The sequence below is a fragment of the Delphinus delphis genome, chromosome 5 (assembly GCF_949987515.2).
Source record: "Delphinus delphis chromosome 5, mDelDel1.2, whole genome shotgun sequence".
Classification (NCBI taxonomy): Eukaryota; Metazoa; Chordata; class Mammalia; order Artiodactyla; family Delphinidae; genus Delphinus; species Delphinus delphis.
In genome coordinates this window covers 68,906,621-68,924,161 of record NC_082687.1, presented here as the reverse complement: position 1 = coordinate 68,924,161, position 17,541 = coordinate 68,906,621, and the positions used below count along the sequence as shown (strand labels likewise).

Here is a 17,541-nt window from a genome sequence, read left to right as displayed (position 1 = left end):
CTCTACTTCTGCTCCATTGACATTTAACCTGTGTTTCTCTATAGTTTCTGTCTGACAGCGTGTTTGGATGAAGTCACTAATGTTCTTTTTACATTGTTTCTCACATATAGGTATACCAGATTAGGTTTAACACTCCTTAAAGGTAGGAAGCATGATAGGTATTACTATTATTATTATTACTACTACTACTAGAAAGTACCTTGCAAAGCATCAAGCCCAAACCAGGGTTTCTCAAAAGCAGCACTATTGACATTTGGGACCACATAGATTTTTGCTGTGGGAAGCTGCCCTGTGCATTGCAGGATGTTTAACAGCACAGTGGGTCTCTACCTGCTAAATACCAGTAGCAACTTTTTCTGTCCCCAGAGTTGTGACAACCAAAATGTTCATAGACATTGCCAAATGTTCCCAGGTGCAGGCTGCAAAGTCATCTCTGGTTGAGAACCACCACACTAGATGGATGTAGACCAATATTATGGTCACTGTAATTAATTTTTTCAGACTACCTGGAATAATGCTCAGAACTGAGTAGGTACTCAATGAATATTTACTGAATAAATGAAAAAATGAGAAAAGGACTTCATTAGTTATATTCATAACTGGCCCTACAGCATAAACGCTTATATGATTAAGATGATATTATAATATATATATATATATATATATATATTTTTTTTTTTTTGGCTGTGCTGTGTGGCATGTAGGATCTTAGTTCCTCGACCAGGGATCAAACCCGTGCCCCCTGCAGTGGAAGCGCAGAGTCTTAACCACTGGACTACCAGGGAAGTCCCTAGAAATTATATTCTTATGCTTACACAAAGATCACAGCTAACAGTAGCTTTCTCCCTAGCACATGACCTATGAATACATCTATGATGGTTAGCAGCCTGCTTATCCATCAAGCATGAGACAGAAAAATTATTTCAAATTCTAGGAAAATATTGCATCAAACACCAATTATCAGACCCATTTTCAGAGAATTAATTCTACATGGGAAAATACAGTACCATCAAGAATTATAAAAAAAGACCGACAAATAGAGAATCTCAGATGAGTGTACTTAGGAAATGTCTGTTCTCTTAAAACGTAAGTTTTTTAATATAAATGTTTCATCAATCTTCCAAGATCTTTTCCAAAGTCATCAATCTTTTCCAAGATCAGAAGATTTGTACTATCTTCTGATATTTGGGGAACCTTTGTGAGGTGGCATTTCATCTGGAGCTATTAAAGAATACTGATGTTACTTTGATCTTTAAGAAGTGATACTTTTGGACCATCGTGTTAAGGAATACTGATGATGTTTTTTATTTTCAAATTTTCTCAGTGGATTCTTAAATCCTGTATCAACAGGCAACATTTTCCAAATGAGCTCTAATAAAGTGTTCTTATCAAAACAGGGGCAAATGTAGCTGAAAAAGAAAAGAATCAAGGGGCTTCTCTTTCAAATACACTCACTCATCCTTCTGGTGGCTTAGTGCTATATACAACCTTTTGGAGGGAATCGTAATTTAGCAGCAGACCTCCACTAAACAGTGTGTGAACAAGAAATTAAACAAACTTCTACTTTTGGCTAGGAGGTAGTAACCTGTGATAAGTCAGTACAAAACCCCATCAAGTAAAAGTAGAAAAGCCAGATAAAGCACAAGAAACATCTGTTCAAAGGCCTCTGATAGCTGATGCGACCATCAGGAGGTAAGTGGCTGAGATCCCAGAGAGAAGACAAGGGTAGAACAAACAGTCTACATTCTATGGATGCTTTTTCCCCTTGGATCTTGCCAATTCTTGGCATGGTGTTAGAAACTGAGAACCTGGACACAGGGCCACTTCAAAGAGGGAGAGAAGCCAGTAGAGCTTTCGGCAATCCCAGGGGGGTGGAGAGACAAAAGTCAGAGTTTTGGTGCTGCCAGAGGAGCAGGGTATCAATGGGCCAAGGACGTAGTGGGGACGGAGACACAGAGAAGTGGGCCTGTCACACGGAAGGATTTCCCCTCAAGGCATTTACGGTAAAGAGCAAGAAACTAAAGGGTAGAAAACCTCTGCAAAGCCGAGTGGAAATCCAGCAATCTTATTCTGAGAAGGAAAACATTACCACTAGGGACCGCCAAGGAGGAGCAGAATGCAGTAAACACCCTGGTTTCGCAGTAAGGCTCACTGGAGAAGTGCACCCTCAGAATGGAAACAAACCAGAGAGAGATGGAGCCTTACCAACACTCCTTATAAACCAGCAAAACCAGCTCAGTCTCTGACTGGATCAAAGTGGTCTGTTCCCACTCTACGTGTCTGCCCTGTTGCCCCCTGCTGTCAGCCAACAGCCTTTAGATCCTTCAAGTTTAGCCTCAACTGCAGAGAGCTGCCTCACCCAAGGGCACACCCTTCCCAGGAAGGACCACAACCAGTGGCTGATTGTGGAGATATAAAGACCCGGCTGTCTGGACCCAACGTGGAACAACTCCCTCAGGCCACATGTGCCCCAGAGCTCCCCGTGGATTTAGCCAAGCTTCAGTGTGCCTGGATCACATTTCAACTTCTACCTCTACCCAATCCTGCTTTCTCTCCCTCCTTTACAAGTGCTGATACTTAATAAATACCCTGTACAACAAACCCCATCTCAGTGGCTGCTTCTGGAAGACCCAGCTTGTGACAGCTGCAGAAGTGGTCCAAGAAAGCAGGGGATACGATGGGGTTATTAATCTGGATTACTCACTGTTGGGATGACAGCGAAGTTGCCATCATTGATGGAAGGTAGAGATAGACAGGCCCTGGTATAAGGGGGTGGTCCAATTGCTAAAACCCTTAACAGAGGTGAATTGGAATAGTCCACCTATGGAAAGGAATGCACTGAATGGGGTAATTTACCAAGTGTTTGAGAAGTAACTATAAGGACAGTGACTTGGATGGCTTTCAGCTAAGCTCAATTTCCTAGAAAAAGATAACTCAAAGCTCCAGGCAACTGTAACTCATGTGTGAAAGCCAAAGGGCCTTCCTCATAATTTAGAAAGAGGTTCTTACATACTGTACCAGGAGAGTCTAGAAAACTGAGGATCAGAAAATCTTGATAATGTAGACCCATTAAAATTAAAACCTTCTATTCCATAACAGACATAATAAAAGAAAGGAAAGGCAAGCCACACAGACAGTACATATATCCAACAGATGACTTATATCCAGAATGCCTAAAGAACCACAAGTCGAGAATAAAAAGACAGACTACCCAATCAAAAATGGGCAAGGGCTTCCCTGGTGGCGCAGTGGTTGAGAGTCCGCCTGCCGATGCAGAGGACGCGGGTTCGTGCCCTGGTCCGGGAAGATCCCGCATGCCGCGGAGCGGCTGGGCCCGTGAGCCATGGCTGCTGAGCCTGCGCGTCTGGAGCCTGTGCTCCGCAACGGGAGAGGCCACAACAGTGAGAGGCCCGCGTACCGCAAAAAAAAAAAAAAAAAAAAAAAAAAAGGGCAAAATATTTTGACAGGCACTTCACAGAAAAGGATATTTAAGTAACCAAAACATTTTGAAAATTCAATCCAATTCATTAGGAAAATTCCACTTAAAATGCAAAGAGATACCACAATACTATCATCAGAATTGCTAAAATGAAAAAGACTGGCAATACCAAGTGTTGGGGAGGATCTGAAGCAACTGCAACTTTCACCCGCAGCTGGGAGAAGTATAAATTGAAACAACCACTTTAAAAAACTTTTTTGCTGAACAAATACATAACCATGTTCCATCAAAGACATGTACAAGAATAGTCACGGCATCACCATTCACAGTAGCTGGAAACAACTCAAATGTCTATCAACAGTAGAACAGAAAAATATACTGTGATGGAAAATATATTAGAATACCATAAAAATGAGAATGAATGAACCACAAGAAGATGAAAATACAGTGAACCTCTCAAACATAATGTTGAGCAAATGAAGTTCAACACAAAAGGCATGCAGACTGTATGATTCGATTGATATCAAGTTCACAAGTTGGCAGAATTACCTAAGCTGATAGAAGTCTGCATAGAGGTCTATTTTGGGAGGATCAGGTCAGTGGGAGGGGGCTTGTGTTTCTGGGATGCTGTTAATATTCTATTTCTTGATCTGGGTCCTGGTTACATGGGTTTGGTCACTTTGTTAAAATTTGTTGTACTGTACACATTATTTGTATAATTCCTTTCATGGATGGTATACTTCAATAAAAAACTTTTAAAAATGCAACAAAATGCAGACACCTACATTGCTTTTCTTTTTCCTGCTGTGGTGAGAAGCAAATCCTGCTGACATTGTTGTTTTCACTTTGGTTTCTAAACTGGGAGCATTTGAGGAATTCGGGCCAGGAGGCATTCACCATCCCCAGGACTGATTCACAGCCCTCTTTTGCAGACTCACAGAAGGACCTACAGGGCAGGAGTCCATGACTAGAAGAAAAGAGAAAGGTGAAAATTAATGTTTTTACAGACTATTTCTCAAAATAATAATTAAGCTAAAGAAAAGTTGTCCACCAGTGCTGCAATATTATCTTAATTTATATTTACTACAGTCAACAACTTGAACTTCTACCTTCAACACTATAACAAGGATTTCAGCCACCCTACTGTCATGATTCTAGAGGGAATAAGCTAGTTCCATAACACATCATCTAACTGTCTCTTGTGGAAGCATTTATCCCAAATGACTTTTTTTTTTTTTGAGATTTCTTATGCTAAAGTAAATCTGTCAACCAAGACAGAGCTCTACTTACTATCAAAAGGAGTAAATTAACATGCAAATGAATGCCCCCAAAATGGAAAGGCAGAAGTAGGTCACAAAATAGGTTAATCTCATTTCTTTATCATCCCTTTGAGAAATTCAAAGTACCTCTGAGAGGCAGCCAGAGAGAAAGCTGTTCCTTAGCCTCCACTGCCTCCCTGGAAAGGAAAATATTATACAAACAAATGGCAACTCTGAAAACTTGTACAGTTATTTATCTTTTCATTTCTATGTTATCTTCTGCAAAATAGAAAAACACAAACAACTGTCCATTAGCAGTAAAGTAATGATGCCCTGGAGTTTGTCTTTATTCATCTGACATTCAATCAAACACTCCTGGATCTGCAGCTCTGTGTCTGGGGACAGGGATGCTGCAATGTCAAGGCCACGGACTTGTTCTCTTGCAGACCCAGGCGGCTTTTTCTACTTTGCAGCTATAGACTGCATCTCTCACCCTGGCTGGTCATCTAGCAAAGGCATCTCAAATGATTTTAAGAAAACTGGGAAAGAAAATATACATGTCAGTCAAAGCAAAGCACACACTTCACAAATGTAGGGTCAATAAGCTATTGCAGAATCACACAGTATCAGACCTGTAAGAAACCTTAAACAACACCTCATTCAAATCCTCCATTTAAGATAACTTCAGGGAGATTCTGAGACACACATAGCTTCCTAGTGGAAGAAGCGGGAAGAGAATCCAGATGTTTTAACTTTCAATCCACGCTTTAGCTACTGTTGCATATCATCTATTCTCATATAAGGATCTAATAATTAGGCTTTAAGAACTTTAAAGCGTAATTATAATTCCCCATGCAAATTTCTATAGATCACAGAAACATAATGGGATGCGTCGGTCACTGAGTTAAAATAAAAGTGATTGAGTCTGTGAAAGAATCTTGAGAGTGAGATCTTGTTATATGAAAATGTGAGAAAGGGGTACTCAACAGTTACATTCAGATACAAACACTTTTGACCTTCTCAGAAACTCGCCTTAAAACTGGGTATCTTTTAGAATCCTGATATTCACATGACTACATTAATATGTAGCTAAATTTGTTAGTGAAGGTGTAGAAAGATGTTTTGCATTTGAAAGAATTCGCTTTAGAACATAAAATATGAATTAGTCCAGGCAAGTGTTTCAGTGTAAAGAAGACACCTGACTGCCATTCAGGAAATATATTAGATATTCATAGGATGGAAAGTATCACTTAAATAACATTTTTTAAAAAGATTTCCTTTCCTAGATCTTATTCCAAAGACGTTAGAGACTATATTTTCTCAAATGAAACTGGGGATCATGGTTGAGGAATGTGGAGAACACAGAATTCCTATGCAGATACTTAAACTTCGCTAGGCTCTAAGTGCTACTACACATGCATTAACTCATTTCTTTCTCACTACAGCACTATAGTACTGTACTGTACCATAGATACCATTACTATCATCCCTAATACACGCAAAAGGAAACTGAAGCACAGGAAATATAAGAGACTTGTCCAAGATCACTGAGGTAGTGAGTATCACAGCCAGCATTTGAACCCAGGCAGACTGATTCAAGGACTATTAACTACTCTATTACACGTGAGTCCTCACTTCAGGAATGTATGCTCCAAAAGCATAGCTCAAGGTTAGTTCGAAACTTGATATGTACTTTCCCGTGGACCAACCATAGACACAGTGGTTGGGTTCTCCCTTCACTCTCCAAACTCCTAGTTAACCTTCAATGAGTCAGTATTTGCCTAAGGGGCTAAGGAACACTAGGAAAGGGTGAAGGCATTTCTCTTTCTTTTCCAGGTGTGAGACAGCCCACAACAAAGCTACAAGATAAGCTAGGCTTGGCTTCAGTATTCTTCCTTGCCACCTAGTCCCTGACCTGGGTACTGACACCATCCTGTCCAACGCCACTCCAGCACCCCACCTGGTCAGCCACCTCCACAAGAGCATTACTTGCTCCTCAACCCTTGCTTCCCTTCCTACAATCAAAACTACGTTCCCCAAGTGAGCTGATCACAATGAGACTTTCAAAGAAAAGAGAGGAAGATAACACAGAGTAGTACCTAATAATAGATGGACACTTAACCCTCCCAGAGGTTTTTGGCATCATTAGAAGATTGCTTGCTGGATCTGTGAATCAAAATTCATTCCTTAACACAATGCTTCTCAGAGGAGGGGTGATAATCCCACCAGCTTTGCTAAATTTCAAAAGGTAACATTTTTTTTCTCGAGACTTGTTCTGGGAATATAGAGAGACATTAAAATACCATTAGGCTTTCCATTCTAAAAATAGGGCCTAAGAAAAATGTCTAGAGTGTTTCCAAATAGCTCTCTTAAAGAGGTGTAACCAACCAAGACCCATAGGCTTTAAGCTGCTGGACGAGGACATGTGAAATAGTGATAGAGTATTAATAACCAGCAGCCCTTTTAAACACTGAGCAGAATGAAGAGCCATTTGTTCTTGCTTTGCATGAAATTCAAGTGCCTACGAGGGATTGAAGCATTTTGCTTTTCATCACGTGGAACGGTGCCGTGAGACAGACCACACTATTTTGAAATATAAGTGCTGATATCCAAGCAACAAGCAGACTGACATCTTGAAAACAGTGCTCAGCACAGTGGAGGGGCCAGACTGGGCTACCAGGGTACTATTTTAGGAAAGATGGTTACTTTAAGTGATGTGTGAAGTGCATTTGGGGTTGTGCAAAAGTCCCTACAACATTTCAACTCAAGCTTAAGCCGAAAATTCTTTCCTCACCTCTGTAATTATGTGTTGAAACAAATACATAGGAACAAATATAAAGAATTCTATTATTACAGTAATAGTGAGGTTTCTAGGGGATTTTCACTAGGAAGGCTACTCAAATTATTTATCTACAAAAAAATTGTAAATTTTACCTATATAATTTTTTTTTGTAGACAGAGATGTTTATTTTAAAATTATTTTTTTTCACATCTTTATTGGAGTATAATTGCTTTACAATGGTGTGTTAGTTTCTGCTGTATAACAAAGTGAATCAGCTATACGTATACATACATCCCTATATCTCCTCCCTCTTGCATCTCCCTCCCACTCTCCCTATCCCACCCTTCTAGGTGGTCACAGAGCACCAAGCTGATCTCCATGTGCTATGCAGCTGCTTCCCACTAGCTATCTATTTTACATTTTTACGTATACAATTTTAAGCAAATTTATCTACTAAAATTTCTATATTTATTTACAAAAAATTAGATTTTTTTCCTTATTGTACCCTTTGACCAACATTTCCCCATTCCCCTCCCCCACAAATTTATAGATTTTTATCAGCAAAACGGTTCTGATAAAGACATAAAGTTAAAATTATTGAATAAGTTACAGCCACACAGTAGGCTTATATAATAGCTAATGGATTTTTATGTTTTATAAATCACTTTTTTCTAACTTTTTACTTTTTTATTGAAGTACAGTTGATGTATAATTTTATGTAAGTTACAGGTGTACAATATAGTGATTCACAATTTTAAAGGTTATACTCCATTTATAGTTATTATAAAATATTTGCTATATTTCCCATGTTGTGCAATATATCCCTGTAGCTAATTTTATCTAACTTTTTACTTTTGCTTTAAACTACTTTTAGAGACTTACAGAAAAGTTATAAAAACAATACAGAAAGTTTCCATATAGCCTTTATCCAGGCTCCCCCAAAGCAAACATCTTACATAACTACAGTGTAATTATCAGAACCAGGAAATTAACACTGGTACTAAAGTAAGGATCCTATTCAAACATCACCAAGATCTCCATTTAGGATCCCACACTGCATTTAGTTGTCACTTTTTATTTCTGACAAACTAACCTTTAAGTATATCAGAGAAGCTCAGGATTTAAAACTCTTCTTCCATGGGGCGGGGTGGGGGGAAGAATTTTTGTGACAGGCAGGCTTTAAGATGGCCCCCAATGACCCCACCTCCTGCTATTCATGCCCTGTGTAACCTCCTCCCCTTGAGTGTGAGTTGGCCTAGTGACTTGCTTACAACCAACAGAAGGTAATGGGATGTCACTTCCATCACTAGGGTACATAAGACTGTGACTCCTCTCTCACTAGCAGATGCTCTCCCTTACCAGTTCTCATGAAGCAAGTTGCCATGTTGGGTAGGTCTACATGGCAAGGACTTGAGCCTGGCCTCTGGCCAACAGCCAGCTAGGAACTGAGGCCCTCCACCCTTAAGGAACTGAAATTCTTCCAACAATCACATGAGGCTGGAAGCGGATCCTTTCCTAGGCAAGCCTTCAGATAAGACTCGAGACCTGGCCAACACCACGAATGCACCCATGTGACAGACCCTGAAACAGAGGACCCAGATAAGACACTCCCAGGTTCCAGGTCCACAGAAACTGAGATAATAGTTGGGTGCTGTTTTAAGCGGCCACATCTGTGGAAATTTGTTACGTAGCAATAGGTAACTAATACACTTTTCTTTGATATATCACTTGGTAAGAGGCATTTTACTGAGTTAGATGTATTATTTATTGATGAGACTTACATAATCTTTTGTTTCAAAGAAAGTCGTAAATTTGTCTTTGTTAGGCCAAGCTGTTCAGTGAACAGTGCTCACAAAGTCATAGTCACCGGGAACACCCAGAGCTGCAGACCTCAGTCGTGAAGAGAATGTTAACAATGGAAGGGTCTTGCAAGATAATGTACTACTGTTTCCTCCTTTTACATGCAAGGAAATTGAAACTTAAAAAGATCTCATAGCCAGATGCTATGACGCCAGCCCAGTGCTCCAGAATGTCTCCCCTAGCTGACCTCTTCTCACAAACAGGAGTCACAGATAACACAGGAGCATAAATCCACAAATCCTACAGGAGCACAAATTCATCACCACTGCTGGAAAACACAGAAAACAACAGATGACTTGTTTCCTCTGTGATGGGCCAACGGCATCAGCTTCCTATGTCTGTGCTCTCTGGTGGCCTCAAGAGACCTCACAAGAGGTATGGCTTAGGTGGGGTACGAGAGGAGTAGGGAAGAGATTACCTTGGTTCCCAGCTTCGTTAGACACAGGGATAGAAAACTGTGCTAGTGAACACTTACATGTGTCATTGTCTCACACCAGAAGAGAAATCATGGGAGAAGTCAAGTTATTTTTTGGTCACACTGGTCTGAAACTCTTTAAAAACCAGAGTTTTTCATCATCTTCATTTGTAATAGCCATGGTTCCAGCAGGAAAGAAATGACTCACTGAAGTAGGATTACTGCAGAGTATTTAATGAAAAGGTCACTTATGAAGGTACTGGCAAGGTTTAGAAAAACCAACCAGGGGTAGTGCAGCATGCGGGGACAGGTTGCCGTTAGCATCTCAGATTCAAGGGACAAGGGAAGGAGCAGTTCTTGGGACTCAGAAAGAGCTGTATGCAGAAGGCTGCCTGATAGGAGCCAGAGCCTCCCACAGTGGGATTCAGGCAACTCCAAACTGTGTAACCTGGTAAAGAAGAAACTAGGGGATCATGACCCAACCTGCCTCCCTTCCCACACTCTGATGTCCTGTTGGTGGCTCCCATTGGCTGAGCCCCACAGGAAGCTAGAAAGTAGCCACTGTTGAAACCAACCTGTGGGGAAGAGTGGGCTGGAGGAGGGTGGGAAGTGGATAAGGAGAAGTAAAGAAGAAAGAGCCAGCACATGACTGCATGCCTTACACCAACGAGAGCTCAACAAATACTTGTCAGGGGACAAAATGCAGGGCTGTGGGAGGAGACTGTTCAACTATTATTAGCTTGAAATCTGGTAGGAGTGTTTACACCGCAGAAATCAGCAAATGCTACAAATCATAGTTTTGTTTTGTTTTTCAGGGAGCCAGTTTACCAGCATACCACTGGATGAAAGTATAAATCATGTCATCTCCTCTAGAAGGAAAGCTGTTTTTACCTCCACTGGAAGGAAAATTACGGTCATGCACTTCTTGGACCAGATGAAGACATTATGTCAATATTAACCCCCTATCTCCCACTACCACCAGCCCTCCTTCTTGGTAGTAATACCATCTACCCAAGTCCGCAAGCCTAAAAATCTTTGTTTCACCCGCAACCTCACCATTCATATGCAATTAATTATTAAGTACTGTTAATTTTACTTCCCCAAAGTCCCTCAAATCATTTATTCTCTCCCCATTTTATGTTCTCATAAAATTAAACTAGTTGTAGTTCCCCTAATATACGACAGATTTAGGCTGTCTGCTTTCTCCACCTTGCCCACATGGCAAATTTCTATATATCCTCCAAAATCAAATTCAGCTGTTACTTCTTTGCTGGGAACAGCCTTCTTAATGTTGCCAAATGGAAAGAGTCCCTCCTTCTCGGCGTTTCCCCCCATACCTTTTAAACTGATCACATTGGACAGCAGTGTAATTGTTTTCATGTCGTGTCCCCTATTATGCTGAGTCCCTTGAAGGCAGAACTGTGTGTTATTCACCAAAGCATCCCTAGCATCAGACAACGCACCTGGTACATCGTAGGTGCCAATAAATGTTTGCTAAAGGAATACAGTAATCACTTTCCTAACACCTTTGCCGAATAAACTGATGTCAGAAGCTGAAAGGGAGCTCCCAAGCTGTACACATGCCTAGCAAGACCCTCCATGCCACCATATGTCTACCCCCCAACACTCACATCCTGCCAACAGTATCTGCTTGCAGGACTGATTCCATCATGCCCCCTTTCTCACTTCCTGCAGATATCACAAGACACTCGGTATGTCCGGGTCTCTCTCACTTCCTGGATTCCCATATGTTCGTGGATCAAATGTAACCTTCCCAGTGAGATTTTCCTGAACAACATTTTGCTTAAAACTGCATCCCTTGCCACCGTACCCATACTCTCCCAAAGCTCTTCAATTCTTTTTGGAATTTTTCCATTGCACTTATCACTATCTGATATACTATTATTATTATTAAAAAATTTTTTAATCTGTTTCTTTATTGCCTATCTCCCTCCAATATAATATATGGTTCATGAAGTAAAGGATTCTTGTCTATTTTGTTTGCTGTCCTACCCTTAGTGTATACAGTAGGCACTTCATAAATATTTGTTTGAGAAATAAAAGAATCACATGCAGAGGATAATTTGGTGGCCTGCTTGGAACAAAGCTGTCAGAAGCAAAGTTGGGAGCAGAACCCTCACTACCTAACTCCCAACTTAATGGTCTGTACAAGAGCTCGCTCCATCCCTGTTCACATGATCTCCTCCCTATCAGGTCAGCAAATTCTACACTGTTGAATCTTGAAATAATTCCCATATAAAGGCAAAATCTCGGCAAAACCGCGATGGATGAAAACCCTACAGATTAAGTGTCTCGCTTATATGCCAACAGTAAGATGTCACCCTTAAAATAGAGAAACTTGAGGAAATAACAACAAATAAACACAGCTTGAATTAAGATGAGTGTGAATAATGTAAAACTACACAACCGCCCCTGAAAGAGAATATAAAATTCCATACCCTTCTATCCAACGTGATCCTGATTCTCATTAATACTTGGCATACTTACCAGGGCTCATGGAATAGAGGATTAAAAATCACAGGAAAATTTTCAATTGTTCAATTATTTTTTGCAGCTGTTTTGATTTTTTGCACATCATGAAATGATGCCTTAAATATGGATCTTTGAAGGCACTGAATCACTAGCATTAAATATAAATTCTAGTCACATCCACCTAATACCCATGAATTATTGAGGAGAAAAGTAAACAAACTCCACTGAGCTTGATGAAATATGTGTGCTTGAGACACTGTCAGTGATTTGACAAGGCGTTTTCGGGAAATTTGAGCTCCTGTGGCCTGACTCTCCAGCTTTACGTCTTTGTAAAATAAAAGGAATGTGAGTTATCTGACTGTGTATTACCCACACTTGGAGCCATTCTGGCACATAAATGAAATCTTACTTTTCATTTTATGTCTGTATAATGCCAAAAAGCAGGCTAGATCACCCATGTTAAAAAAAAATTTTAAAAATAAAAAATAAAAATAAATAGATCACCCATGTTGCCTGAGACTGAAAAGGGAACTGTGATACAACTGACCACCTAAACAGCCAGGTAGTCAGCACAGGTGTAGCCCAAAAGACTGCTGTTTACAGGTTAGCAGATAAAATCAGGGAAGTAAGTGGCAGATGACTTTCCGAATATATGGTTGCTATTAGCAACAAAGACTCTTTTTGCTTTGACTACTGATCTATATAAATTCTTAAAAAATATAGATATGAAAAAATATTAATTCTGTAATGTTTCCATTATTCTCAAATGTGACACAATTAGAGTTCTTGGGACACAGACAAAATCTTCAATAAATAAATTAGCAGTATGTAATAATTCTTCATTTAGAAAAAAATAATAAAATAACCTTATGCTGGCTTGATGTAATTTACAAATTCTTCAAAAAATTGTTTTAAATCAAGTCATATTTCTCAGTTGGCTTTTAAGATTATTTCAGGGTTGCATTTCCATAGGAGAGCAGCACATGCTATCTTATAAAATAATGTCTTTAAAAATACAGTAAGCTTTCTGAAAACTACAGGCCAATATCAATGATGAACACAGAGGCAAAAATCCTCAACAAAATACTAGCAAACAGAATCCAACAGCACACTGAAAGGATCATACACCATGATCAAGTGGGGTTTATCCCAGGAATGCAAGGATTCTTCAATATATGCAAATCAATCAATGTGATACACCATATTAACAAATTGAGGAAGAAAAACCATATGATCATCTCAGTAGATGCAGGAAAAGCTTTTGACAAAATTCAACACCCATTTATGATAAAAACCCTCCAGAAAGTAGGCATAGAGGGAACCTACCTCAACAAAATAAAGGCCATATATGACAAACCCACAGCCAACGACATTCTCAATGGTGGAAAACTGAAACCATTTCCACTAAGATAAGGAACAAGACAAGGTTGCCCACTCTCACCACTATTATTCAACATAGTTTTGGAAGTTCTACCCACAGAAATCAGAGAAGAGAAAGAAATAAAAGGAATCCAAATCAGAAAAGAAGTAGTAAAGCTGTCACTGTTTGCAGATGACATGATACTATACATAGAGAATCCTAAAGATGCTGCCAGAAAACTACAAGAGCTAATCAATGAATTGCGTAAAGTAGCAGGATACAAAATTAATGCACAGAAATCTCTTGCATTCCTATACACTAATGATGAAAAATCTGAAAGAGAAATTAAGGAAACACTCCCATTTACCATTGCAACAAAAAGAATAAAATACCTAGGAATAAACCTACGTAAGGAGACAAAAGACCCGTATGCAGAAAACTGTAAGACACTGATGAAAGAAATTAAAGATGATACAAACAGATGGAGGGATATACCATGTTTTCGGATTAAAAGAATCAACACTGTGAAAATGACAACTACCCAAAGCAATCTACAGATTCAATGCAATCCCTATCAAACTGCCAATGGCATTTTTCACAGAATTAGAACAACAAAATTTCACAATTTGTATGGAAACACAAAAGACCCCAAATAGCCAAAGCAATTCTTTTTTTTTTTTGACATCTTTATTGGAGTATAATTGCTTTACAATGCTGTGTTAGTTTCTGCTTTATAACAAAGTGAATCAGTTATACATATACATATGCTCCCATATCTCTTCCCTCTTGCATCTCCCTCCCTCCCACCCTCCCTATCCCACACCTCTAGGTGGTCACAAACCACTGAGCTGATCTCCCTGTGCTATGCAGCTGCTTCCCACTAGCTATCTATTTTACGTTTGGTAGTGTATATATGTCCATGCCACGCTCTCACTTTCTCCCAGCTTACCTTTCCCCCTCCCCATAAGCTCAAGTACATTCTCTAGTAGGTCTGTGTCTTTATTCCCATCTTGCCCCAGGTTCTTCATGACCGTTTTTTTTTTTGCTTAGATTCCATATATATGTGTTAGCGTACAGTATTTGTTTTTCTTTTTCTGACTTACTTCACTCTGTATGACAGACTCTAGGTCCATCCACCTCACTACAAATAATTCAATTTCATTTCTTTTATGGCTGAATAATATTCCATTGTATATATGTGCCACATCTTCTTTATCAATTCTTCTGCTGATGGACACCTAGGTGGCTTCCATGTCCTGGCTATTGTAAATAGAGCTGCAATGAACATTTTGGTACATGATTCTTTTTGAATTATGGTTTTCTCAAGGTATATGCCCAGTAGTGGGATTGCTGGGTCATATGGTAGTTCTATTTTTAGTTTTTTAAGGAACCTCCATACTGTTCTCCATAGTGGCTGTATCAATTTACATTCCCACCAACAGTGCAAGAGTGTTCCCTTTTCTCCACACCCTCTCCAGCATTTATTGTTTCTAGATTTTTTGATGACAGCAAGATCCTTTTTGACCCACCTCCTAGAGAAATGGAAATAAAAACAAAAATAAACAAATGGGACCTAATGAAACTTAAAAGGTTTTGCACAGCAAAGGAAACCATAAACAAGACCAAAAGACAACCCTCAGAATGGGAGAAAATATTTGCAAATGAAGCAACTGACAAAGGATTCATCTCCAAAATTTACAAGCAGCTCATGCAGCTCAATATCAAAAAAACAAACAACCCAATCCAAAAATGGGCAGAAATCTAAATGGACATTTCTCCAAAGAAGATATACAGATTGCCAACAAACACATGAAAGAATGCTCAACATCATTAATCATTAGAGAAATACAAAGCAAAACTACAATGAGATATCATCTCACACCGGTCAGAATGGCCATCATGAAAGCAATCTTGAGAAAGAAAAATGGAGCTGGAGGAATCAGGCTCCCTGAATTCAGACTATACTATAAAGCTACAGTAGTCAAGACAGTATGGTACTGGCACAAAAAAACAAATATAGACCAATGGAACACGATAGAAAGCACAGGGATAAACCCACGCGCCTATGGTCACAGTATTTTTGATAAAGGAGGCAATAATATACAATGGAGAAAAAACAGCCTCTTCAATAAGTGGTGCAGGGAAAACTGGACAGCTACATGTAAAAGAATGAAATTAGAACACTTCCTAACACCATACACAAATATAAACTCAAAATGGATTAAAGACCTAAATGTAAGGCCAGACACTATAAAACTCTTAGAGGAAAACATAGGCAGAATACTCCATGACATAAATCAGAGCAAGATCCTTTTTGACTGACCTCCTAGCGAAATAGAAATAAAAACAAAAATAAACAAGTAGGACCTAATGAAACTTAAAAGCTTTTGCACAGCAAAGGAAACCATAAACAAGACGAAAAGACAACCCACGGAATAAGAGAAAATATTTGCAAATGAAGCAACTGACAGAGGATTAATCTCCAAAATTTACAAGCAGCTCATGCAGCTCAATAACAAAAAAACAAACAACCCAATCCAAAAAGGGGCAGAAGACCTAAATAGACATTTCTCCAAAGAAGATAAACAGATTGACAACAAACCCATGAAAGGATGATCAACATCACTAATCATCAGAGAAATGCAAATCAAAACTACAATGAGGTATCACCTCACACCAGTAAGAATAGCCATCATCAAAAAATCTACAAACAGTAAATCCTGGAGAGGGTGTGGAGAAAAGGGATCCCTCTTGCAATGTTGGTGGGAATGTAAATTGGTACAGCCGCTATGGAGAACAGTATGGAGATTCCTTAAAAAACTAAAAGTAGAGCTACCATATGACCCAGCAATCCCACTACTGGGCATATACCCTGAGAAAACCATAATTCAAAGAGTCATGTACCACAATGTTCATTGCAGCTCTGTTTACAATACCCAGGACATGAAAGCAACCTAAGTGTCCATCGACAGATGACTGGATAAAAAAGATGTGACACATATATATAATGGAATATTACTTAGCCATAAAAAGAAACGAAACTGAGTTATTTGTAGTGAGGTGGATGGACCTAGAGTCGTCATACAGAGTGAAGTAAATCAGAAAGACAAAAACAAATACCGTATGCTAACACATATATATGGAATCTAAAAAAAAAAAGAAAAAGGTTCTGAAGAACCTAGGGCCAGGACAAGAATAAAGACACAGACATAGAGAATGGACTTGAGGACACCGGGAAGGGGAAGTTGGGACGTAGTGAGAGAGTAGCATGGACATACATACACTACCAAATGTAAAATAGATAGCTAGTGGGAAGCAGCCGCATAGCACAGGGAGATCAGCTCGGTGCTTTGTGACCACCTAGAGGGGTGGGATAGGGAGGGTGGGAGGGAGATGCAAGGAGATATGGGGATATATGTATATGCATAGCTGATTCACTCTGTTATAAAGCAGAAACTAACACATCATTGTAAAGCAATTATACTCCAATAAAGATGTTAAAATAAAAGAATACAGTAAATTTTATAAGCAGAAAAATTTGATACTTTTTACTAAAAGATTATCAGTAAAATTCAACTCAAAAGTGGTATAGTAATATAATGGTGTGCAGTAGTAGAAATATTGAAAATAAACTGGATGGTGGGGAAGAGGTTTTGTAATTCTGGTATAGCAAATATTTTTGAAAAAATCATTCCTGTGTCAACTTTGATGCCGTCTTGATTGTTCACCTAGAGGCCATCTCAGTAATCTGGCCATCTTTAGTAATAGGATGGAGTTAGAACAGGAAAACCGTATCATCTGTATATTTGAAATGACAGGCAAATTTTACTCTAACTTTAAATAATGGTAACTAGATTATGGGGTCATTTTTCTAGGGAACTCTGCTGCTTCTAAAAAGGAAGCCTAGGACCTTGATAAGAAATGAACAAACTG

The 17,541-nt window shown here is 39.2% G+C and overlaps 1 protein-coding gene across 1 annotated transcript in view; it reads right to left on the bottom strand.

The window, feature by feature from the left end:
• The window catches only part of CORIN (corin, serine peptidase), a 247,920-nt gene that overhangs the window by 150,117 nt on the left and 80,262 nt on the right, over window positions 1-17,541 (bottom strand). Inside the window, exon 5 of the mRNA XM_069540711.1 lies at window positions 4,225-4,406. Within this exon, the coding sequence (XP_069396812.1) occupies window positions 4,225-4,406 (182 nt within the window). The remainder of the gene's footprint in view (window positions 1-4,224; window positions 4,407-17,541) is intronic.